General features: G+C 37.1%; 1 protein-coding gene and 1 long non-coding RNA gene across 8 annotated transcripts in view; one reads left to right on the top strand and one right to left on the bottom strand.

Moving 5' to 3' along the window:
• Window positions 1–20,601, bottom strand: part of LOC110213766 (uncharacterized) — a 73,846-nt gene extending 53,245 nt beyond the window's left edge. Inside the window, exons 1-3 of one of the 3 annotated variants that reach the window (XR_013485393.1) lie at window positions 20,516–20,601; window positions 18,546–18,808; window positions 8,445–8,555 (exon numbers count right to left, since the gene is read on the bottom strand). This is a non-coding gene — a long non-coding RNA (uncharacterized LOC110213766). The other 2 variants (XR_013485392.1, XR_002326109.1) reach the window with 2 other exon arrangements.
• A 119-nt stretch (window positions 20,602–20,720) lies between these two features.
• Window positions 20,721–26,313, top strand: part of DPH6 (diphthamine biosynthesis 6) — a 470,106-nt gene continuing 464,513 nt past the window's right edge. For 2 of the 5 annotated variants that reach the window (XM_020993810.2, XM_020993745.2), the window contains exons 1-3: window positions 20,721–20,802; window positions 22,766–22,860; window positions 24,946–24,996. In XM_020993810.2, the coding sequence (XP_020849469.1) occupies window positions 20,780–20,802; window positions 22,766–22,860; window positions 24,946–24,996 (169 nt within the window). In that variant the 5' untranslated portion in view covers window positions 20,721–20,779. Of the gene's footprint in view, window positions 20,803–20,947; window positions 21,038–22,765; window positions 22,861–24,945; window positions 24,997–26,313 lie in introns of those variants that run through there. The other 3 variants (XM_020993930.2, XM_020994052.2, XM_020993867.2) reach the window with 2 other exon arrangements.

Raw genomic sequence — 26,313 nt, 5'->3', positions numbered from 1 at the left:
AAATAATGTATCAAATTGAATTCAGGAGTAGCAGATCCAACAAAAGGTCAGAACGAGACATTCTTCCAGCCCAAGACAATTTAGGAGCTCAGAAAGAGAGATGTGTGTTACGGGGGCAAAGGCTGGCCTCAGAGCCCACTTGGTGGGAGTAGGTGGTGGCAACAGAAGCATAAGCAGCTTTGGGAGTTCCCAAGCCAGGGATAGTAAGGGGACCTGGCAATTGGGGTAGACCCCTGTGCTAGCACTGTCCATAGAATCAGACACTGTTTGGCAACTCCATTGTTGATACCCACTTATGGATCACAGTTCAAGGACAGGGAGGAACACTTTTGGTCAAGAGGGAATGGAAGTCCTGAGGGACAACTGTTTATCAATTCCATTTTCTATACCTACTTCTGAGTAATAGTTCAAGGGCAGAGATTTTTTTGGTCAAGAGGGAGTGGAAGTGTTGAGGGGCAATACCATTTCTGGTTCCAAGGGATCAGGGAACCTGAGGAGCAGCATTGATTGCAATCCCAAGGAATCGGGTTCTTACCCTTCCTGGGTAAGAATCAGATGCAAACCAGGAGAACACTGACCACACTTCTCCTGAGATCCTTGGAAACACTGAAAACTTCTAAATCCTCAGAACTAACAGAAAACAGCAATGTGAAAAAGCCTGAAGTTTAAGATAGTGCCATCCTGTTTGAGGATGATAGTGGGCTGACTTTATTCAGTCCTACAAGGTCTCTTCGCTGAAATATGTGGTCTGTCAAAAGAGAATGGTCTCTCTACAATGGAAAAGCAAATTGGATGCATTCTCCACTTTGCCTTCATTATCATATGCAGTTAGATGGGTAGATGATTGAGTTATTTCACCAGAGCATGTATTTTAGATTAGGGATATAAATAGAAAATGAATTAGGTCCAAAACTGAATAACCAAAGTAAATCTGTCTGAAACGCATTTGGAAAAGTATGCAGTGTTTTTCATTATCCCAATCTGTTTACTGACACAAAAGTTAATATGCTTTAAACACCAGGATTGTCCCAATAATACTGTAGAGTTACCAGTCATGGAATATCATGTAAGAAGAATCCAAATTACAGCTGACTCAGTAATAGAAATAATAATAGTAACTGAATTCCACACATTTTTTTGGTTTATATAACATTTTGTGTAGGCAAATGTACCTATTTAGATCTTTTTTGTTATGAACTTGAAAAGCATCAATAAACATTAATAATTTAATATGCAAAAAACAAAAAAAGAGGATTCTGTCTGAAACTGTGAACTTCTATTATATATAGTTATTTATTTTATTACATATTTTAAGGAATAAGATGACTGTCACATATATATGGGAGGCCTCTTATTGAATGAAGGTTTTTAAAGCAGTGATGCACTCTGTTGAATCAAATGCTCTTTTAAAAAAATAAATCACCAAACAAGTACTGTGTGATACGCATTCTTAATACCTGTGAGTCAATTGCATGACTATCAAATGCAGTCTACTGTAGAATATCATTCGCAAAAATTTGTGTATTCCCTTCTTATACCTTCAACAAGAATGCATCTAATAAGTGTGTAGGTTCTTCTGTAAAAATAAATTATATATCGATAGGAAAATAGACATATGAGTTAGTAGTTATCGGTATTCTTTCATTACCTTTTATTTCCTAACAAAGCTAGGATGTTTTCTATACCTTTTGTTAGTCTCCCTTTTTTCAGATACATTGAGAATCAATTCCTTAATATCCTCAAACTTATGTTCCTTCCCCATGTGTATTTGGTCTATTCCAGCTGTTCTTCCTATCTTTGTTCTCTTCAGTGTCATTTCCTATTTCTTCCTGCAGCACATCAGAAATTGTGGCATTTGAGCCCCAATGTAGTGACTCTATTGCCCTTGGTTTGAAAAGAATTTGTTATAAACTTCTTCAAATCTTTTCCATTTTAATTCTTTTTTGGTGATTTGAGATTATGTAACTTAGTTGAGTTTCTTGTCAGGATTTTTTAAAATTTGTTTTTCCTTTCCATTGCTTCTTGTTGTTGTGATACTGCTTATAATCTTCTACCATCCTCCTACACACAATTTTACAAATGAGTTTATATTCTAAACTAAGTTTTCCTTGGCTGCTATCTTGCTTCACTTGGCAAGATCCAATGCTAATTGGCTGAAGAAATATCTAGGTTCTTTTGGTCTCTTTATTATGGCAATGAATTTACATTATTTTATCTTCTTTTAAGATTCACAACCCTTCTTAGCCCTTCATAACCTAGACCCCTCCTACCTATCTAGTCTTCTTACTCCTTACTCCCCACTATCTACTTTTCCTACTTTGGCTTCTTGGCTGTTCCATCTCTAGGCTCCAGCCATTTTCCCTAGCTATCCTTCACACCTGGAATTCTCTCCCTCTTCCACTCCAACTACTGACCTCCCTGACTTTTAGGGAGTGGGTTATAATCTGTGTTGATGTTTATTCCTCCATTCATTTCCCATTTTTGGCATCAAAAGTTCATTAAAGTTGATCAAATTGGAGTTGTTTTAATTACATGCCATGTATTTTCTCATCATATTCTGTCTTCTAGTTTTTATCTTTGCTTTAAGAATTTAATGGTCTGACTGTACTTAGCTGATTGGAAATGACTCCAACATTAGTAATAAATTGTTTCCTATTGATTGAAAAAAACATAATTTTAAAGAAACATGAACATTTTTGATACTATGTTACCTGGTACTTACCATCCATATCAAATGTCTTCTAACCCTTTTCTCAAAAAAAAAAAAAAAAAGATACAAAGAAGTGAAGGTCCCATGTAATTCATAAGCCTTTGGCCTCTCTTGTTTATTGAGCCTAAACCATATTTTCCAACAATTATTTTCACTATTCTCTTTTTCATTTCCTTTTGTATTAAATCTGGAGCCAGCAGAGTTCAGTGAAAAGAGTGCAGGATTTGGATTTAGAAGATCTAGTTCTAATCCTTGTTCTGTCACTTAATACATGTTTGACATTGGTCAAGTCATTTAATCTTTCTAGACTTTGGTCACCTCCACTGTAAAAGGAAAGTATTGTACTAAATTAATAGTATCAAACTCATACAGAAATGGATCCCTATGGGCTGCATATTATCTTAGAAAACCACAAATTAACGTTATCTATGCTGTATTGCGTTTTTACCTATTGTTATATAATTCCCAATTACATTTTAATTTGTATGAGTGCATCCCAGAGTTTTACAGGCAGTTTGGAACTGGGCTATGATTTATCATCAGCCCTCATGAATTTAATTACCATTTCCATGGTGATGATTCTTAAATCTACCTTACCTGCCCTAATCACTCATCTCCAAATACCTTTTAGACATCTCAAAATAGATGTCCAGTAGACATCTTAAACTCAACTCTTAAACTCTGAAACAAAACTCATTATATTTCCCCCTAAACCTTCCTCCTGTTCTACCTTCCCTATTACTTTAGAGGACAGCCCCATCCCTCTAGACCCTCAGGCTTACAACCCAGGAGTCATCCTGGATTACTCACTATCTTTCATCCCACATATAAATGGCTGCCAAGGCTTGCTGATTTCACCTTTGTGGCATCTCTCCAATACACTCCCATCTCATCTCTGATACTTCTGCATTTTAGTGCAAATTCTCAACACTTCACACCTTGATTAACACAATAGCCTGCTGGTAGATGTACCTGCCTCAAATCTCTTCCCAAGCCAAGCCACTATCCATTCAACCACTAAAGTGAATTCCCTAAAATGCAGGTCTAATTATTACATATAGTCCAGTGGCTTCTTATTGACTCCAGGAACAAATACAAAATGCTCTGCTTGGTTTTCAAAGCCCTTTATAACCTAGACACCTTCTACCTTTCCAGTTTTCTTTCTTCTTACTTCCCAATATGTACTTTTCCCATCAGCGACACTAGCCTCCTGGCTGTTCTACTGATAAGACACTCCATTTCTTGGCTCCAGTCATTTTTTTCTAGCTGTTCCCCATGTCTGGAGTGTTCTCCCTCCTCCACTCTCATTATTGACATCCATGACTTGCTTTTAATTCCCAACTACAATCCCACTTTCTACAGGAATGCTTCCCTAACCTTTTTAAATTTCAGTGCTTTCTCTCTTTTAATTATTTCCTATTAGTCTTATATAACTTTCCTAGAGCTTATATAGTTTGCTTTGTGTGTGTACACACACACACACACACACACACACACACACGCTTGCATGTTGTCTTCCTCATTAGATTGTAAACTCCTTGAGGGCAGGGACTGTCTTTTGCTTCTTTTTGTATCCCCAGTGCTTAACACAATGCCTGGCACTTAGTAGGAGCTTAATAAATGTTTATTGATTGATTGGACTAGATAATCTTGAAAATCTTTAAATTAATAACTTTATAATCTTATGATGGTATATTGCACCTAGCTCTTTCATATACAAACTGTAGCAATTACAAATCTCTCATTCTAATAGCTGGACTTTGAATTATCCCAGGCCAGGTCAACCTGAACTTTTTTTTTTTAGGAAGAAGTTGTCTTTTTCCCAAATTCTTGATGAGGATTGTACTTCCTGTTCACTTTCCCAGAGCCAGATTGGCTCTATCTCCCTTTTAGCATGTTAGGATACCCAGAAGATTGGTACAGTTGGCTCTGTTTGAGCCCCCACAGCTGTGTTCCCTATCATTGGTAGGAGCCAATGACTAGTGTCCCAGTTCCATTTAATGATCTAATATCAAATAACTTTATAATGAGATTTTTATTTCACAGTTATGTAGCAAAAACAAACATACAAAGATTTCCTCCAAAATCTTAGGGATATATTCTCCCCTATATGACTGTGGTGTCCAGGGAGAAGTTTAATTTAGCTCACCTACAAGAGACCGGTCCCACAAAGTTCATGTCTAGATATGGCACGGTTGCCAGACTAGTCTTCATCTCAGTTTCTGCCGGCCTAGATCTATAAGGCTGCTCCTTGCTTCTATGGCATTGATATTGGGCTGGCTGTAAAACCTGGCCTAGAATGCTAACACAGCAAAAGTCATAGAGATTCCACTCCAGTTACTTAGAATAGAAAAGAAAAAAATGCAGCGGGCAAGAAGTATAGCCCATTTTACCGGACCATAGCCACAGAAAGGAGAAGGTCCTATGCTTCTTTCCTTACAGTATGGTCTCTCAACAAATACAATGAATAAAGGAGTCACCAAACAAGGCAAAAAGGAAGTGGCTAAAGTTGACAGGCCTTTTTGAATGCCTCCATGGTCAATCAACGAACCTGCTCATTAACATGTGTTTAGCTGACCAGAACTATTTACAAAAAGATATGTTCTACATTGTCTCCAAGGCATTTCCATCCCCTGCCATTTCAAGTTGGTCCTCTTCCACACAGATAGATTCCATCTGAAACACTCAGGACTCGCACCAGACCCCTTTACACTGAGATCACCCAAATCTTGTAGTCATTTATGATTATGGGTAGGTGGGAAGTGAAAGTTGGGAGAGCCTAGCATGTGTGTCTAGGGGAGGAGCGTAGAGATGAATGGAATTGAGTTGAAAGGGGAAGTAACACCACTCTCCTTGCTCCTCTCCATTCTGGATATCTTGGCAAATTGTAGAGAGAAAAGACAAATCATGACAATTAACTAGGAGAAGGAACTAGAAAAAACACAGTGTACTAAGAGTCAGGAGATCTGAGTTCTAATTCTGACTCTGCTACAAACAGCATAATGTTGGGCAAATCACTTACATTATGGGTGGCTCAGTTTTCTCTGCTATTAAATAAAGGTATTAGATGATTTCTAAAGTCTCTTACAGCCCTAAAATTTTATGACTTTATGATTCAATAAATCCTACCACCACCCAGAAATTTTCAGGGAGAATAAGAATAGAATAGTGAATGCAGAAAGAGCTATGTGTTGCTCAAAAAAAAGCTTAAGGATAAAATAGCAATAATTGTGATATTATGCTATGTAATTCTAATTATTCCCTCAAATAGAATTAACTTTTTTCCAACCAGTCTGAATTTGTTTCCCAAGGCTAGTTTCTCCATGAGTGCAGCCCTGGAAAATTCTAACCAATCATTAGACTCCAGAGGGGTCTGTATTTTCTATTTAAGTAAAATAACTTACTCAACTACTCCTTTGGCCATTGAGACTCCTTTTAAAAATTCTTTTGTTGCAATTATTAATTTATCCAGCAGATTTGAACTACACAGCTGGGCAGGGGACTATACATTAGTTTTTACCATAGGCATGAGACATTTCTATATATGAATGCAGGCGATATATGCTTCATAATGAAAAAGCAACGACAGATGGGCATGGTGTTGATGATGCTTCCAATGTTTACAAAGCTTCAGTCGACCAGCTTCAAATGATTGATCTAGGGTCCAGAAGCACTGAGATGTTTGGCAAATATTTGAGTGAAATCAAAATAGGTGTAACACTGAGCCTGATGTCATCTCATTTTAGACTATTTTATACAGAAGTTGCTGAAAAGAAGCAATGGTTGAATGGAATCACCTTTACACATTTCCTGCAAAATGTTCTTTTCAAATAAGTTCTTGAGAGAAAGTAGGTTTTTTTCCTTTTTTTCTTTTTATTACGGATGATTATCATAGATCTGGAAATTCAGAACGTGTAGGGGGAGATGATATTTCTCTTTCAATACTACAAAGAAGACAGTTTTATGGCTCTGCAACTTCAACATAATCTGACTCAGTCCGGGGTTAAAAGTCAGAAAATCTGGCTTCTACCATTAATTCTCTATGTGACCACAGTCCCATGCCTCTGTTTTTTCATATACAAAATTGTGTTTCACAGGGTTGTTATAAGATAAGATGAAATAATGATTGTCAAATCATTTTGATTGCTTCAGGGAAAAGATATAATTCCATGCTATAATATAGACTTCATTGTATTTCACAGGAATTTTCTTTACTAGAAATGAAGAAAGGTGAGTACATTATCAAGAAAGAGTTTAGAAATAAATTTAGGGGATGGAGAAGACTAAATATTTCATTTTATATTTGTATAACCGCAAAGATTTTTTTTCTTGATGTAGTTATACAGACTAAACATGTGCCTATGGATATTGGCACTGGATGCTGCCTCAGGTAAATGACAAGAACTTCCTCATTCAGATTACATTTGTCATTAACTCTATGATACATCTCCCTTAGAAAGAAGTTGAGAGTCTGATACTCAGTTTATCAGAGGTTAACACTACTCCTTTTACGTCTCTGAGGGCCTTTCCTACTTATCCCACCACCATCCATGAGAGTAGGTGAAAGCCATCATTCTGGAGGGGAGGTAGAATGACAATTATATATTTCATAAGGCATCCTTAAAAGAGGCTGAGAGACGTATCCGTTCCAGTGGGTAAGGTCAAGGGGGAACCTGGAAGTATCTGATCAATCAGAAAGTAAGACACTATCTTAGGGCCTCAGTGATGGGTATATTGAGGAGAAGAAAAGGATAAAAAGAAACATATATAGTGTTTCTACCATTAAAGGGTCTACAATCTAGTTGGGAAATCAAAGTATAAATATATGAAAAACTAAATAATAAGAACAAGAATATGTCAACACAATGATGATTTATGATTCTAGAGGACTAAAACATGCTGTACATTAGATGTGAGGTAGAGAATGAGACATATATATCATTGAGAAAAATAATTTTTTGACTATGCATATATGTTTTTCTTTGCAATGTAATAATTGTTTTTCTTTCTTTCCCTTTCACTCACCCCAGTGGGGTAGGGCAAATCACCTATATTATGGGTGGCTCAGTTTTCTCTGCTATAAAATAAAGGTATTAGATGATTTCTAAAGTCAATTCCAGCTCTAAAATTTTATGAGGGAAAGGGAGGGAAAGAAATAGATTTCTGTTAATTTTCAAAAACTGGAGATGTGGAATGTTACTGATGTGAAATGTTACATATACTTTCAGATGATGTCATTCTATTAATAGTTTTATTTAACTGTTTTACTTTGTTATGAGATCTCTCACAAAGTGGTAGTCATCTGCAAATGTTTATAATGTAAAAATAAAAAAAAACACATCAACAAAACTTTTTCTAAAAGAAGAACAAGAATAACATTAAAAAGAACAATAATGATAAAGAAGTGGATAGAGAAATGGCCATGGAGTTAATAAGTCTTGGGTTCAAGTCCAGCCTCAAACATATACTGTCTGTATGACCTTGGGCAAATCACATATATAACCTTTCAATGTTGTAGGCAATTCATTGTTTTGATAAAGAAAGTTCCTTATAGGCAGTTCTCCATATTGATGAAATCACAGGTCAGAGCAAAATAATAAAAATAATGATAGCTCCTCAAAGTCCAACCCATTATCCATGTAATGGGTGTGGATGGAGTGGGAACGCAATGACAAAGTAAGAGAATTCCAGTCAGAGTGTTATATAGTGGTATTATACATGTTCTGAAACTTACAGTTGCTGTGAATTCTTGGTAGGAACTTTGAAATGCTGGTGACTTGGGCTCTAGTGATACTCCTGATTAGGTAAGGATTCCAGCCAATGTGATTAAACTGCTCCTGTGAATCTAAGAAATAGATAAGTCAGCACAGAATTACAGACTGGCCTTATTAAATTCTTATGATGATCAATTCGCCAGAAAGGAGAGTGGAATAGTTATACTCCTATGTGTTCAGGTACCACAAAAATGCAAGATATATAAGAAAAGGTCAGAAATATGAATACTACACCTGCTTTGGAAATGCTTCAGTACAAATGACATGGACCACTAAAGTCACAAACAATGAACGCACATGAAATAGACTGAAGACATGAATACTTTTAACATTCATCTGTACCATGTCATAACAAAGGCGGAAACAGATCTCATAGTTTATAGGATATATTTTTGTCAAAAGTACTCTTAGCTCCAAATCACACAATAATGTACTACTGATTAATAAAGGACAGTTATAAAGAACGACATCTTCCTTATGCTAAATCAGACAAAAATAAGAAATGAAACTGAAGCACTACTAAAATCTAAAGAGAGAAAAATTAATGATACTCCTTAAGATAACTGAACATCTTTGCTTAATGTGAATACCAGAAATTCAATCTAGTAATGAAACAGATTAAAAAGTTACAATGCAAAACAATATAGTGCAATACAATGCAAAATAATGCAATGCAATGCACTGCAGTACAATCAATACAACACAATACAATATGATACAACACAATACACATTTATTAAGGATCTGCTATGTGCCTTACACTGTGCTAAGTACTAGAGATACAAATAAGAACAATAACAACAAAAAAGATAATCCTTATCTTCAAGGAGTTTACAATCTAATTGGGAAAACAACACAAAAAGAAGGTGAAGTGGGGGACGAGATGAGGGATGATGGTGGAATTGAAACCAGTGGTTCAGACGGTGAGAAATGAAGAGTTGACTGGGCTTCTGAGCCCTCTTTAGAGGAAGACTTTAGGAGGAATTTGTTTTGCTTCTCCCTCAGGTATCAGCCCCTTCTTCAGAGGGGCAGAGAAAAACTAAGGGTATTAAGGAAGTATAAGTGTCAAAGCTGAAGCAATCTACATGAGGCTGAGTTTCCTGATAAAACAAATTTTGAAAAGGAAATGGGAAAACCTTGACTAGAATTTTGAAAAACTCTATTTGACTACAATGGCATAAGTTCAACTAGCAAACAAATTTTACCAAAACTGAGTAGGTCAGTATAGCTGATATCTGCTATAACCATTATGAACAAATACATTTTCTCACAGCAGTTGGAAGAAAGCATAAAATAATTCGAGAACCTGCATACCATAACATATGTAGCAGCCATTGTTAAGGTATGAACCATTCAAGGAAAGGTAGAACTATCAAGGAATACCACCAAAGATAAGCATTAAATTGATGGGAGAATTATTGAAGAACTGTGGAAGGGCATTGGAAAATTACTTTAATATCTAACTAGTACATATAGCCACTTTGCCTAATTAAAGGCCACAAAAAAAGAAATGTGCAAAAAAGAATCCAGAAACAAAGGTATATCAGAAGTTCTACATTCACTTATTCATCAAATAAATTTAAAAGTCAAAAGGATAAAGTAATACAGGGAATCAAAGCAGCATGAAGAACAAAATAAATAATTCAATATCAACAAAAAGTTTACTGAAGAAGCTTAAAATGTAAGTAAATCAGAGGTAAGAAGGAATCTCAGAGAAAGAAAATGACATTTCTAATTGTTTATATAGTTATGAGAAGAATAACACAATGAAAATACAAGTTGGATCAACTGAGAAATAGAAACCTTGCACAACATTAAGGAAAGACAGAATAGTTATGTCAAAAGAGGTGACTTGAAACTCTAGAACAACGGCTGGCAAACTGTAGCCTGTAGTCCCAATTCTACCCACTGCCTTTAACTGCCCCACAAGGTACGAATGGTTTTTACATTTTTAAATAAAGCTTTATTGGAATACAGCCACACTCATTCATTTAGATATTATCTCTGGTTGCTCTTGCACTACCATGGCAAAGTGGAGTAGTTGAGATAGAAACACATGGAGCTCTCATCACTTCCCACTACTGCTCAGTACACTACAAATTACAGAAACATGGTTATAACTCAATAGAGTTTTGAATACCACACTATTGCCATATTACAATATTTTTTAAAAGTACCATTGCATATTCAAAACAAGAAAAGAAGAGGGGGGAATGTTTTATTATGATATTTTGACATTGAAATTTTCTGAACAATAAGAACCACCCTCAACTATAATTACTGAACACTGAATGGCTTTGGAAATTAGTTTTTAACTGCTAACTTGCTAATGTTTCTTAACAAATTCAACCTGAAATTACAAGGCAAAACAGCCTTATATATAAAACTTATATTGTGGTAAAGTCCATTCAATGACAACTAACATTATTTGAATCACAAGTAAGGTCAAGCTGTTTTATATACTTCCTGTGTTGTCAAAAGTTAACACGAGAAATGACATCTCCATTCCCACACAAATTTGCAGCAGTTATACTTTTTTTTTAACTCAAACTACAATTTGAGCATTTTTCAGACCTCAATGAAAGTGCAAAAGAAATTTCCATATTTCACAATCCAATTATCTATACAATTAAGGAGCTTACACCTAACCTTTAATTTGAAGTGATTCATTTGCAATATAAAGACCCAGCAGAGGGATCAAAAGTATGTAGGAACAGAATCAGGTACATATCTTCTCTGCAATTCTTCTTTCTTATTCATGTTGGACCCAGGATGCTTTCAGTGAATGCATAGAGATGAGTTTACATCCTTAGGCAGTTATTTTGGCCACCTGTGAAAGGGTCCATAGAATAGGAAGAGAAAAGCAAAGATGTCAAATACACTACCTGCAAGCTTCAGGCAGCCCATAATAGTCCCAAGTGTGGCCTGAACCAGATTAAAAGGTAATTGGGAAATATTTAACAAAATAAGCAAAAGTACAATAAAAATGATAGTTAATATTTGGTTTTATAGTATACTGACCTTTTTTTTTTTCTTGAATCTCATTCTTCTCTTCCTAATTGTATGCCAGTCATTCAACACTCTTTCCCCTCACATACTCTAATCAATATATAAATTTCATAGCATGCAATTGGGTGTTATTATCATGAAATATTTTAACTTTTTAAAAAACTCCCTTAAGTTGCTCTGGTATAATGATGGCTTTGTAAGAAGAAACTCTAAAAAGAAGGGTGTTTTTGAATTTATATAAGAAGTACTATATTTCATTGAAATTATGCCTAGCAAAGAACAGAGGAAAGAGTTATTTCATTATTTTTAAAGGAAGAGGAAAGAGGAATCTCTCTGGGCACAAATTTCCTCTTCCATAAATGAATTAAGGTGGGTGAGGGGAAAGGATACTTAATCATTCCCTTAGGGCCTGTGACCCAAAGAAACAGACTTGGGGTTTTGGTCTGTTTTGGTCATTCTTTTCAATTCTAGGGGAGGAGGGGTAGGAAGGGAAGAAAAAACAAAAACAAAAACAAAAACAAAAACCTGCCTCTATAAATTCTCTCACATCTGTACCCTTTCTCTATTCAAATAGATGCCATTGTAGTTCAGATCCACATTGCTTCTCATAGTATGATCCCACTGTAAAGGTAGTGGTGTCAAATTCAAATAGAAATGGGGGCAACTAAATCATACAGAAGGATCCCTGGAGTTCACATATTGACTTAGGAAATGAAACAAACTTTATCTATATTTTACTAAATTTTGGTAGATATTTTCAAATTACATTTTACTTTGGTTCAGGTCATACCTAAGTGACTGGAAATATGTTGATGCTCAGAGGATGCTCAGAAGAAAAGTGGGTTTGGGGCAAAAGACAATGATTTCAGCTTTGGACATACTGAGTCTGAGATGACTATAAGACATTCAGTTTGAAATATCCAATAGGCAGGTGATAATGCACGACTAGAGCTCAGAAAAGAAAGGCTACAGTTGTATATATAGATTGGAGAGGCATCTGCATAGAAATGACAATTAAGCCCATGAACACTAACATTTTACCTAGAGAAAATGTAAAGAAAGGCCCAAGATAGAACTTTGGGAAATATCTACAGTTAGGAAGCATGATACAAATGATGAACTAGCAAAGGAGACTGAGAAGAAGTCAGACAAGTAGGAAGAAAAGGAAACCTCTAAACTATATTGGGAATTGAAACATTATCACAGACTGAACTTCTTGCTGCCCACAATCACTTGGATATAAACAACATTGATCCATAAAAACTTAAGGACATTTTAACACACATGGCCATAATATTCTAATATTCACAATTTCCAAACTGCATGAAACCAAGAGCTTTAAAAATACAGAGACCTAGAAGAAATCAAAACCTAGTGGTAGGTACATATCATCCCTGTTTTCTTATCTCTTACTGGAGTTGTACTAAAGATGCTTTAAGTGAGCCTTCTAAAGATGAGATTATATTAATTCTAAGAGTTTTATTTAAATACAAAAGGTAGTTATTTGACGCACCTGTGTGACAGTCCACAGAACATTAAATGTGAAAGAATAACACCAGGATAACAACTTGCCCCAGGACCATTTCTTATTTTTGTTATTGTTTTTTAGGCAATTGGGGTTAAGCGACTTGCCCAGGGTCACATAACTAGTATCAAGTGTTTGCTCTGAGGCCAAATTTGAACTCAGGTCCTCCTGACTTCAGGGCCGGTGCTCTACCCACTGTGCCACCTACCTGCCCTACACAGGACCATTTCTTATTTGAGCAACTTTAAACAGATTGAAAATAATTTTTATCCTTAATAATAATACACAATAATATACATAATGTTACAAGGGGTATATAATTAATTTCTAAATAAATAAGTAGAAAACAAGTGTTTTGTGATATCACCCTGAATCTGAAGCTATTTTTGACCTTTTTTAATAATATACTGACCTTTTTTTCCCCAAATCTCATTCCTCCTTTCCTAATTGTATGCCAGTCATTCAACACTCTTTCCCCTCACATATTCTAATCAATATATGTTTCATAGCATGCAATTGGGTGTTATTATCATAAAACTATTTTAACTTTTTAAAAAACTCCCTTAAGTTGCTCTGGTATAATGATGGATTTGTAAGAAGAAAATCTAAAAAGAAGGGTGTTTTTGAATTTATATAAGAAGTACTATATTTCATTGAAATTATGCCTAGCAAAGAATAGATAGAGTTATTTCATTATTTTTAAAGGAAGAGTGAAGAGGAATCTCTCTGGGCACAAATTTCCTCTTCTATAAAATGAGAGGAATCTCCAAATTCCTTCTACCTATGAATTGTATGATCCTATGAAATTACCTCATTAAAGATAATTATCATTTGGGAGTTTATGGTTTCCACATGAAGATGAAGTTTCATGAATTGCTCTTTCCTTTTCTTCCATTTTCACATTGGGGAGAGAACAGAGGAACCAAGAGGGCATTGAACAGACTTTCTGGCTGAATGTGGAAGCATATAGCACTAAGCCCTCAGTAGTGTTATAAAACATTAAGAAATTATATTACGAAAATGTCCTAGTCTGAAGTTCTTGAATTAAAGACTTAATCAATCTTCCTGGAATGGAAGACTTAATCAATTTCAAGAGGGATCTTAATTCCCTGAGAGAAAAATCATGAGACCATTTTTTGTTTATAGTGACCAAACCAAGAGTGAGAATGCTTTTTTGTTTCATTCAATTAAGTGGGGGTATACCTTTTGTTTACCTTTGATCAGCCTGAAAAAAGAGTTAAAGAGAGAATAGCTGCGTTTTGGAAGATTTTTTTTCTCAAGGGAAGCCTAACATTAATATTTACTTTTTTTTTTATTTGGTAAATCAGAAACTGAGACTTAAACTATGTGCTTTTAAATTATTTTGCTAAGGAGGTTTTTTTTCTTTTTGTTTTATGATTACTATAAAATGTAAGTTGGAAATTGCTTGGGTGAGAAAGGGAATTTGAATTAGCCTGGTGAACTCTGCCAGTCTAGCTCTCTCTCTCTCCAAGCAGAAATGCTTGTGTATTAATAAATTGTCTCTGACAGATTTTGGCTTAAAACACAAAGTATAGACTCTTTTTCCACAGGTCGATGGTGATGTGACTTGGATTCCAATGCCTGATAGAAGTTAGCACTTCTTTTTGAAAAACAAAACAAAACAAAACAAAAAGCAATGCAGCGTCTAAGGCAAGGGACTTTTTTTATTATCTGAGGAGTTTTGTTATTGTTGTTGTGCTTTAGAGTACAGCACCCCAGTCTTGTTGGTTTCAGGCTCACAGAATCTGACTATTTGAAAAGGCCAAATCTATTTGCTCATATTCATACCTGGAACTACCTTTTCTGTTGCATATTATAGGCCCTAATCCATGTCAACATAAGCCTTCCCTTATAAGGTTATAATTTGCCTATTTGGTCTGTGACTAAGTCAAGACAACAAGCATTTATTACAGACCCACTATGTTCCAGGGACTAGGCACTAGGCATACAAAGAAAGGCAAAAGTAGTACTTGCCTTCAAGGAGCTCATAATCTAATGGAGGAGACAACATGCAAACAACTGTAACCTGGCTTTGGTGCATGTTCAGATCACTTAAAGTGGAGGTACCCATATGCAGGAGGGACCTGCTTCTGGGAGAATACATTTTGCTTTTCCCTGCCATATGTGTTGGAAAAGCCTCTTTTCATCTGTTACAAGAAATTTCCATTAAAAATTACCAGACTGAGTCAGTCTTGTCTCTTTCCAGCAGCATCTAAGGGGTAAAGGTCTTCTTCTCCCACAGCACTAGCACCATGAATTAAGGTCGGTGAGGGGAAAGGATACCTAATCATTCCCTCAGGGCCTGTGACCCAAAGAAACAGACTTGGGGTTTGGGTCTGTTTGGTTTATTCTTTTCAATTCTAGGGGAAGAGGGGTAGGAAGAGAAGAAAAAAAAAAAGGAAAACAAAATAGGAACCTGAAACAGATGATACAGAAGCAGAGAAGTAAAGGTTATCTATGGATAAGCGAAGAATTCATAATCAAATACATGATAGAAAACATTATGGGATGTAAAATGGATCATTTTAATTACAATGAAGGTTTTTGTACAAACAAAACTAACGCAGCCAAGATTAGAAGGAAAGTAGAAAACTGGGGGGAAAATTTTACAGCAAGTTCCTCTGATAAAGGTGTTATTTCTCACATATATACAGAACTGAGTCAATTTAATTAGAATATGAGCCATTTCCCAATTGGTAAATGATCAAAGGATATGAGCAGGCAGTTTTCAGATGAAGTCAAAACTTTCTATAGCCATGTGAGAAAATGCTCTAAATCACTACTGATTAGAGAAATGCAAATTAAAACAACTCTGAGGTACCACCTCACACCTATCAGATTGGCTAACATGACAGAAAAGGAAAATGACAAATATTGGAGGGGATGTGGAAAAATTGGGACACTAATACACTGGTGGAGTTGTGAACTAATCCAACCATTCTGGAGAACAATTTGGAACTGTACCCAAAGGTCCATAAAACCATGCATACCCTTTGATTCAGCAATGCCACTGCTAGATCTGTATCCCAAAGAGATTTAAAAATAAAAAAAAGGAAAAAGGAAAAGGAACTACACATAAATATTCATGCTGTTTCTTATTTAGTAAATATTTATTACTCTTATAGCACTTTTTGTGATGTCAAAGAACTGGAAACTGAGGGGATATCCATCAACTGGGGAATGGCTAAACAAGTTGTGGTACATTATCTTGATGGAATACTACTGTGTTATATGAAATGACAAGCAGGATGGTTTCAGAAAAACCTGGGAAGACTTATAAGAACTGATGCAAAGTGATCAGAATCAGGAGAACATTGTACAAAGTAACAGCAATATTTGAGAACATTGTACAAAGTAACGGCAATATTTTATAAAGACCAGCTGTGAGTGACTTAGCTATTCTCAGCAACGCAATGATTCAAGACAGTTCCAAAGAACTTATAACAAAAAATTCTATTTACCTCCAGAGAAAGAATTAATGGAGTTTGAAGGCAGATTGCAGCATATTTTTTTAAACTACAAAAACTAGTTAAACTAGCCAAAATCATCATTTGGTGGTCAAAATCTGGTGTTGTGTTTCTTCAACTTAGACCACAAACATATACTACAGTTCCATGCCAGCCTAATACTCAATTTTTTGTGTTGGTAGAATCTGCCAAAGCTTGTGCTCATCTGAAGAAACTTTTGGGAATCTGGGAGTAGAGAGAAGGATGGCATTTGAATGTCACAATGATGTATCAGTGGAGCACTGCTATGGCTAAAACTCTTGTGTGAGGGAAATCAATGAAAATTATCTAAATATACAAAGATGTTTATAGGCTCAGAAATGCAGCTCAGGGCAGTATTTCCGTTTCCATCAAATGTCTCCATGTGTCCTTAAATTATTCATTAAATTTTACTTCACCTTATTTCTTTATTACTTGATCGTGTTCAAATTTCTTAAGTAATGGTGGTAGTGGTGGACTAGAAGTCAACGTACATAATCGTTTCAAATATTTAAAGGAAGTGGTTTTACTCATTTTATTTATGTAAAAATCTAAAGTTTAATTAATGAAGTAACCTGCCTAGAACCAGAAGTTGGCAGTGAAGCAGTCATCAGTAAACTGGATTCCTTCCTGTGTCCTCTAAAATCTTCCTTCCACCCACATCACAAACTCATAAATCAGTTGCATTCTTAGCCATTATTAGCTTGCTGGTGAAAGAATTCACTGAGACAGAATGGCCTGTGGACTGTTGATAGCCATATGCTGTAAGATAATATTGGAGTTGGTAAATTTCCAGACATAAAGTTCCTTCACTGCCAGTATATTTCCTTGTCTGGAAAACCCCTCTCATGTTTTAGGCTTCTTCTAGATGCAATGTACCCATTTTAGCAATTTTATCCTCTGAAGCTGATAGGAATTAGCCAAGGCAATATTTCCTCCCTTGGTGAACCTTTCCTTTGTCCTAAAAAAATAGGTGGCAGAGGTTTAAATCAATTCTTAATTGTCCAAAGCAGAGAGGCATCTGAGGTTGAAAAAATTAAATTCACATATTCAAATTCATGTCTACAAAAGCAGAAGTTTCTGCAAAAAAAAAAATAGCTGAAGCCATTTATAAGAATACAAAATGGCATATATGGTTGACAAGTATGGATAACCATTGGTCAGGTGCTGTAGAGATTTTTAGACAAGATGGCATTTTAGGCTGCTTCCAATTATGACCGCCTGCGATCCTGTAAACACTGTAAATCATGTATTTTTGTTGTTGTTGCAGCTAGATTTTTTTTTTATGAATAATGACATAACATAAAGCAATACAAGCAATCTCTGCACCACAGGAGGCCTGCTTGAGCCCAGGGGAGCAAGAGAAAACGGTGCTGAATATTGGGAAGTAGTATTCTTTATTCCATAGACAGGCCAAGGAAAGAATATATCAGAGCATGAAAGTCAGTCAGGTTCAGAACTGGAGTTCTGAGGTTTCAAAGGTTAGGGATAGGGATGGGGATAAGAGACAGATATTGCATCCGTGATTTTATTGGTATAGGATAAACTCTGAGATGAGGAAACTTCCTTTTTAAAAGTTTAAAGCAGAGGTAGTAATTCAATAGAAATTCATCAGAAAGGGAACAGAATTAGTCATCTGGAACAGTTTAAGTAAAGATACAGTGGCAGAAGGAGAGTAAATGATGTATTTGAAGAACACAGAGTAAAACAATGTAGATGGAATGCAGAGTGTATTTAAGGCAGTAAGATACAATAAAGCCAGAAAAGTAAGATATTACTAGATTGGGGAGGGACTTGTTTGTCAGGCAATGGAGTCTGAACTTTACTTGAGAGGTTACAGGAAGCCACTGAAGACTTTTGAGGAAAGTAAAATGACCAGATTTTTGTATCAAAGAGATAACAGCAGTTATAAGCAAAAAGCTTTCTTTATTCTCTGTTGAAGGAGGGACACTAGACACATGTTCAGGGTCCTCCTCTGATATCCAGATCTGCTTTAGCATGGACAAATCTCCAATACATACCAGAATGGCTATGCAGTGAGCTGTAGCTCTGACAAGGAGGGGTAACAGCAACAATGAGACAAGTTTGGTTCATACAAGGACTTCATGACTGGAACACAGGTACTGCAGATGTTTGTCTGAGCTCAGAAAACACCTGGTGGTGATATGAAACAATCCTGAGATTTTGCTGTGACTGAGCTCATCCAGAGGGTGTGCACAAAGGATTGTTGTTATGCCAAGCTCAGGGCACAGCTTGCTTGCTGGGCCTAGAAAACAGGCGTCTCCTAATAGTAAAAAGAGAGGAGAATAAAGAGAAGAGGTGGTCTTGGCATGGGGATCCTGACAATATGTTGTAAGTATCTGGGAATGAATCGATGGATAGGTAATACAGGAGGGGAGCAACAGTGCAATGGTTCACCAGCATTAATTAGGCACTTACGTGCCAGGAATAGTGCAACGTGTTGTTGTTGTTTGTCTTTTATTCTCAAAGAGCACCCCTCAAGATGCCATAACTTGCAAGTGAATTGAATTTGAGAGAGGGCTATGCAAAGTCACCAGCCTCACTCTCTACTCATGAGCCATCTGGGTCTAGTGGCAAGATATAAATCAGGAAGACTGGAGATGGCCCCAGATGTAGTGGGGGACCTTGGCCTTTTGTCCATTCAGTGATTAAGGTCAGGTAAGAAATGAGGCAAAGAATGGCTTCTTCTACCTAGTTAAAAAAAAATCTGAGAGGGGAAGACTCTCACGGTTTCTGGTCAAAATGGAAACGACTGCTATTATACTCACTCTGAGCCATCAAAACCTGAGCAATGACCAAGTGAGACTTGGGCTGGCACCTATTGTTGGCCAATCAATGAGAACCTGAGTGATTTGGGTTTAAGGCAAGGTCCTTAAGAAAGAGATCCAGCCAGTAACCCCCAATTTAACTTGGGAAGTTTCAGCAATCAAAATTTACATTCCTTTGGGCAGAGTACCTGCAGGTAAGGGTATGATACCTTACAGTGGAGAGAGGGAGAGAAGGAAAGAGCTGCACTGTCCAACTGGAACTGGCCAGTTGGGTCCCTAGAAGGGCAGCAACTACTACTTACAGGTTGTTGTTTGTCCTTTGTTCTAGAAAAGGACCATGACATCAGGAAGGTGATGCCATAACTTGCAAGTAAATTGGATTTGAGGAATGGCAAACTACAAATCAGGGCTTAATTATTTTGTGGTTTGTCTCCAGACCCTCTCCCTCCTCCCCAAAATGTAGGAAAGGTTAATAATGAATCTTAAGTTTAAAAGTGTGCCTTGAGTGTTTTTTGTTTTCTGGAATGCCAGGTATTAAACATTTCTTTGTACACTGGGCACTGTGAACTCCCTCCCCCATTACACACACATACACACACAGTTTGCACATAATTTGTCTAGTTTGCATAGTTGTTTGCATGCTATCCCCATTAAACAGAGAGCTCCTCTAGAGCAGGGTCTGTTTTGTCTTGCCTTTCTTTGTATCCCCAGCATTCACCAAGTGCTTGACACATAGTAGGAGCTTAATAAGTGCTAGCTGACTGACAGTAAAACGAGGGAGCTGGATTAGATGGCTTTATGTCCCAACTCCCTCTAAATGTATGATACTATTAATCTGTCTGCCTCACTATTCACAAAAATTATAATGGAATGGGGTGGGGGAACATTAGAAATCAGTTCTATACTCTTTTGGGGGGGGAAACATGGGGGAGTAAGGGAAAGAAGTAGCAAAAGAAGTGAAGTGGAATGGAGGCGGAAATATTTCTACCTATGTTTAGATTACTATACTAGCACATGCATTAAAAAAAAAAAAAGGTGAAAGAAAAGTCAAACCTGAGGTTTGACCCAGCAACTTTCTCCCAAAGCTCTCCGGAGTCTCAGCGCTAACCCAGCTTCTAATTTTACAGGCTTCGCCCCTTCTTGGGGAGCTTCTTTGCCCTTATGTAGGTGACTACAAGGCGCCTGAAGAAAAAAAAAATTACCCCCTTCCGGGACGGAGGACGCCAACCTCAGCGATAAAGAGCCTAAATCGTCCTACTCAGTGTCCCGAAGACTCCGCAAGCAGGTGCCCAGCAGGGACGCGGTGGTCGCCGGCGTTTCCGAGCAGGCGGTGCAGAGAACGCTACAGCAGCGGGTCCTCGCCGCGAAGTTGAGCGCCAAAGCCCCTCCCCCCAGGCGGAAGCGGCGCGCGAGTTTCTAATCTTTCTCTGACCGCACGCGTCCGCGCGCACGCTGGGGACCCTGACATGAGGGTCGCGGCTCTGATCAGGTAACACGGCCCCCGCCGCGGCCTTCCTCCACCCTGCTACTGGGGAGAAGGCGGCTACCTCCGCCGCCCAAGGGCCTGGTGTCTATCTTTCTTTACATGGAGACGCGGTGCCGTGTGTAGGGATCCGAGGCCGAAGCTGGTGCTTCTCCGGAGACCGGAAGAGGCGGAGTCTCGGGGCTGCCTCTAGTGCCCGGCTGGGGGCTTCCTTACCCTCCGTGGTCCCGCCTCCCCCCAGGTTAATTTCTGGTCCTTAGCTCACAGCCCATTCTTTGCGCGCTGCTCTACCCCTTGTCTCCTGTCTTCCTTTTTCTCCTCTCTAAGTCTTTCTGCCGTAACAAACCCCACTCCCTGCCCCTCTCCTATTCCCATCCTCTTGGGGCCAGCTAGGTAGTGCAATGGATAGAGGCTAAGGGGCGGGGGGGACGGCGGCGCCCTGCAGTCAGGAAGACCCGAATTCAAATGAGGCTTCGAACAATTTCCTAGCTGTGTGATCCTGGGCAAGTCACCTGTTTGCTTCGGTTTCCTCATCTGTAAAATGGGAATAATCATAGCACTTCTCAGGATTGTTGTGCAGATCAAATGTGATTATTGTAAAGCACCTGACACATAATAAGTGCAATATAAATGTTAGCTGTAGAGCAAAATATAGCCTATGATCTACGGAGTCTCATCTCAAGTATTCTCACAAGTGAGAATAGGGCTAACGACTAGGTCAAGAGGCAGCACCCTCTTTACCCCCATCGTGTGATGGGTTTATGGGCAGTCACGAGTGGGTGGGTGGAACAGTGAAGAGAGAGAAAAATAAAGGAAATAGAAGAGTGAGAGGGAATCAGTGAGCAGAAGAATAGATCCTAGAGAAGGTTGGAAAAATGCCTCCCTTCCTGCCACCTTCCAGATTGCCATTCTAGTATATGTTGTCTGCCCAATTGCCTGGGCACAGTGATTTGTGTTTCACTATGGAGGGAGCCAGGGGTAGAATTGGAACTGAAATGAACAAAGTCTAACACTATATTTATCAGGGCAATGGGCTCTAGCCTGTTCTTTAGTGGTGTGGAAATAGAAACATTGGCAACAATAGTTGATAGCTATATGGTGTTTTAAAGTTTGGAAAGTGCTTTACATACATGATCCCCTTTAGCCTTACAATTGCCTAATGAAGTAGGTACTACTGATGTGATTATCCCCATTTTATAGCCGAGGAAACTGAGACTCAGTGAGGTGGAATGACTTGCTCATTTTCTCTTCAAACAGCTAGTATCAGATCTGAACCCAAGGCTCCCTGACTTGTAGGGTTCTAGCCACTAATCTAACTCTTGATAGTGTTTAGCTTCCCATTTTTACAGATCATCAGTATCAAGTAATGTCAATTTAGAGTAAATGAGCACTGTCTTTTGCTAGTTCTCAAATACAGTATATCCCTGTATTTAAGCTTAATAGCTCAAAACTGCACCAAAACTCTTGGGACACCTAGTGTTTCAGTCTGTCCTTTAATCCTTGATAGCTGTCAGTTGTTAGGTTTTATTGTGGCAAGATAAAAAGTTTTGATTTTCTGGTTTGGGGCTATTTTGGTTTTTTTTAATTTTTCAAGGGCAATTTTACTTAGGGAGCCTGTGTGGTAAAAATTTAGCTAAAATTTTAAAAAATCGAGACATTTCTTTATCAGATATTTTGTACATTAAATAAGACTACTGACATAAATAAAACACCTACCAGATTTAGTTTAGAATCTGAAATCTTGGATGTTTTTAGAAATTAATGATGGCGAATTATTTCATGTTTGTATTAGCCTTAATCATCCAAATTTAAGTGCTTAGGTTGTATATAATTTGGAAATTGCATGTTTTTAAAAATTCATTCTAATTCAGGTGCAATCACTGAAAAATTATGAAAAGTTAAGCTATACTTAGTTTTAGTTATTTTTGAAGTAACCCTATTGTATAACTATTACTTTTTTTTCCCTCAGTGGTGGGAAGGATAGCTGCTATAATATGATGCAGTGTGTTTCTGCTGGGCATCAGATTGTTGCTTTAGCAAACCTAAGACCAGCTAAAAACCAAGGTAAGATTATAGCATTGTTTATTTTTTTATTATTCAAAACAAATCTAGATTTCTTTTTCAAACATATGCTGTGTGTGTGTGTGTTTATGTGTTTGTATGTGTGTTATCATTCAAAAATGGCATAAATGGTAATCACCACTTAGTTTTATTAGCCAACAGTATGGAATGGGATATGATCACTTTTTATGTGGGATAACAAAGTGCTGTCAAGTAGGTAAATGAGATCTAAGGGTAATCCCCAAACTCATTTTAGCTTTTTGCTTCAATTTGCTCCACAACAAAAAGTCTTCTCTGAGCTGTTAAAAAAAAAATTGCAAAAGTAAGTGTTTTGAATTTCACCAACCTACCTAGTGAATGATATTCATAAGGTAATAGGAAGGGAAAAAGAACATCTCTCCAACTCCATCTCTCACTACTTCCTGATACAGAAATTTTACTTAGCTCCATCCCTTTACCATTGCCTGTACACGTCATCTTTAACTGTGTCCCTCCTCCCTTGAAATCCAAATCTGACACCTGAAGGATTAATTCAGTGCTCTGCTTTTTAAAGAAGCTTTCTTGATTAACTCTACTTCTAGAATGATCTTTTTCTTTTTTTATTTTCCCTTAGGAGTCATGTATTCAATTTGTACCATGTATCATTTTCTTGCTTATGTTGATTTGATTTGTTTTCTGGTTTGTCATGTATATTTTTGTGCCCCAACTATGGTATGGGTTCCTTCAGATTAGGGATTGTAATTTTTAGGGTCATAGGATTTAGAGAAAACAGAGACCCATAAAAGCAAATTGATATTCCCACACAACTAGTAAATAGCTGAGCTAGAATTTTAATCCAGGTCCTAAGTTCAGCACTCTTCTATTTCCCATAATATATGGTAGATAGCGCTTTGCATGTGGTAGAACTTAATGAATGCCTTTGGCTGAATGAATGAATGATGAGTCATCCTGAGATTGACAGTGCTGGAATGACTGAACATTGGTTCAGACATTTAGTCCAATATCACCTTTTTTGGGTACCCGGGTGCTGGAAATTATCTAAGAAAGTAGACAATAACTAGCTAGCTATAGGGCTGACTTAGCGGAAGTGTCATTGTGAGAGGACATGTTGTTACTGAGGGGCTTTGGGAATTGATTATAACTGTTTCTCCAGGCCCAGGCTCCTCTAGATTTAGAGATGACTCAAACCAGGAAAAAAATATAATATTTTTTAATTTTGTTGTTATTGATCTTCAAGTCTGCCATGAAGTACGGGGAAGCAATTCACAAGTATTTTTAGGTTTAAAAATGGTATCTAATAAAGCTGTCTTTTTTTCTAGCACCTCATGTATTTTAGATTTATTTTTTTTAAGTTTCATTAAGTTTTTACAAGAATATGATACAAAATTATTTGAAAAAATTATATGAATTTTAGTATTTAAATGGTCAATGGTGAGTGGGAAGTGGAAGCTGACAAACACCTTAATAGGACAAAAAAAAAGTTAACAGAGTGATAGGAAGCAGGGAGATATAAAGAGGCTCATAGCCTTAGGGAGCCAGATGTGAAAATAGGCAACCAGTGGACATAGGAGTTGATTTGAACTTTCATCATTATCTCCAGAATAATAATCACTAAAAAAAAATCCTTAATTAATATTGACAACTATGCAGAACAGATTTGATGGGTACAATCTTTACCCTATAGGAAGAAATATATGGACAAATATCTGTTTAAACATAAATACAGGGTGTCCCAAAAATCTTAGTGCAGCTATTAACACTTAAAACTGCATTAAGACTTTTGGGATAACTTCTGGAACATGAATGGGAAAAAACCGAAATATTTACATTATATATAAATAAAGTGCACTTCTTAGGCTAGGAGCAACTTTCCAGAGCTGTTACATTATTTTAGGTTCTGGAATACTGCAGAGGCAAAATTTAGGAGCTTGGCCATCTCCAATCTAGAGTCTTGGGCAGAATTATTTTGTACCATAGTCTCAGGACAGGTGTTGTCATTCTTCAGACTTTGAGGAGAGACAGTTCAATAGTGGAAGTGTGAAATGGTTCATTCATTTATTTGACAAGCATTTATTAATTGTTTACTAGGTGCCGGGCACTATGCTAGGGGTTGGGGATGCAAAGACAAAAATGAAACAGGTAAGTCAATAGACAAAGTGTATACTTTAGGGGGCCTGAAGATTTACATGCCAAATATATCTGTTTGTGGTTTCACAGAGATCCAGCAGGGAACTACTGAAGCTTTTAGAGCATGGAAGTGACATGATCAGACCTGTAATTTAGGGTCTTTAATTTGGCAGCTGTGTAGAGGGTAGATTGGAGAGAAAAGTGAAGGCAAGAAGATCAGTTAGAAAGAAGCCTGTTGTAGTAGTCCTGCTGAGAAGTAATGAAAGGCTGAATGAGGGTGGTGCTTGTAGGAGTAGAAAGGAGGCTGATGTGAGAGGTGTTGTGGAGGTAGAATTGAGAAGCCTTGATTGACTGCAGATGGACAAAAACTGTTACTGTAACTCGTACATTAAAAACAGAAGTCAGATTTTGCTTCATTTCTACTGTTTGTCAAACAAGGAAATCCATGTGCTATTTATGGCCCGACCAGTCAATTGTATTTTTCAAGCTAGAGATAGACATTATCATTTAAAGATACAGATACTTTACAGTGTTTTTCCCCACATGGAAAAATTTATGTATGTATTATATCATGGCTCTAGCACATGATCTCTTATTTTCTTGTGCCTCAGGAGCATTCAAGGTAGGATAACATGCAAGGAATGAGTGAAAAAAAGTAAGTAGAAAAGCTGATTTTTAAAACTGGCAAGAAGTATAGGGAAAACTTAAAGAATTTGTACTATTAGAATAGTATCAAGATAATTTTTTAAAGTCAGACTATACACATTCAAACAGAGGATAAAAGATGTATGTAAGATTATAAAATGTGGAGAAGGATTCAGCTAATTTTGATTTAAGCTCATAAAGAAAACCCGGTTTGTCAGAGAATAAAAGATACAGTGGATAATTGACTGGCTTCTTTCTTGCTAAATAAGTTCTGCGTGGAGCATAATAAAGAGTAAGTAGAGATGGCCACAGAGTCAGAGCAATTGGAGTGAATTCATATAGCTGAGTTCTCAACAGTTAGTGTGGAAATGACTTTATTCCCATCAATAATGTGGACTCTTGTCATAACATTCATAAAACAATCCTGTTAAGTCTGTGGTAGGACATTTTGTGGCAAGTTAATTGAGGTGCTCCAGGCAACAGTGGAGCCTTTTCATTTTTATTTAATCTCATACTAACTATTGTCTTCAAAGCCTCAATTAATAAAGTAACATGATAGTCAGGGACTAGATGGAACATTAAAAGAAATTGTGTTCTTACCAAGTTAAAAAAGCTATTATGCTAACATCTAGATTTTTCCCCCCCAACAACTCAAAGTTCTTTGTATGAATTCATATAGCTCTG

This window comes from Phascolarctos cinereus, unplaced genomic scaffold (genome assembly GCF_003287225.1).
Source record: "Phascolarctos cinereus isolate Bilbo 61053 unplaced genomic scaffold, phaCin_HiC Scaffold_3;HRSCAF=262, whole genome shotgun sequence".
Lineage (NCBI taxonomy): Eukaryota > Metazoa > Chordata > Mammalia > Diprotodontia > Phascolarctidae > Phascolarctos > Phascolarctos cinereus.
This window is presented reverse-complemented; position numbering and strand designations above follow the sequence as displayed.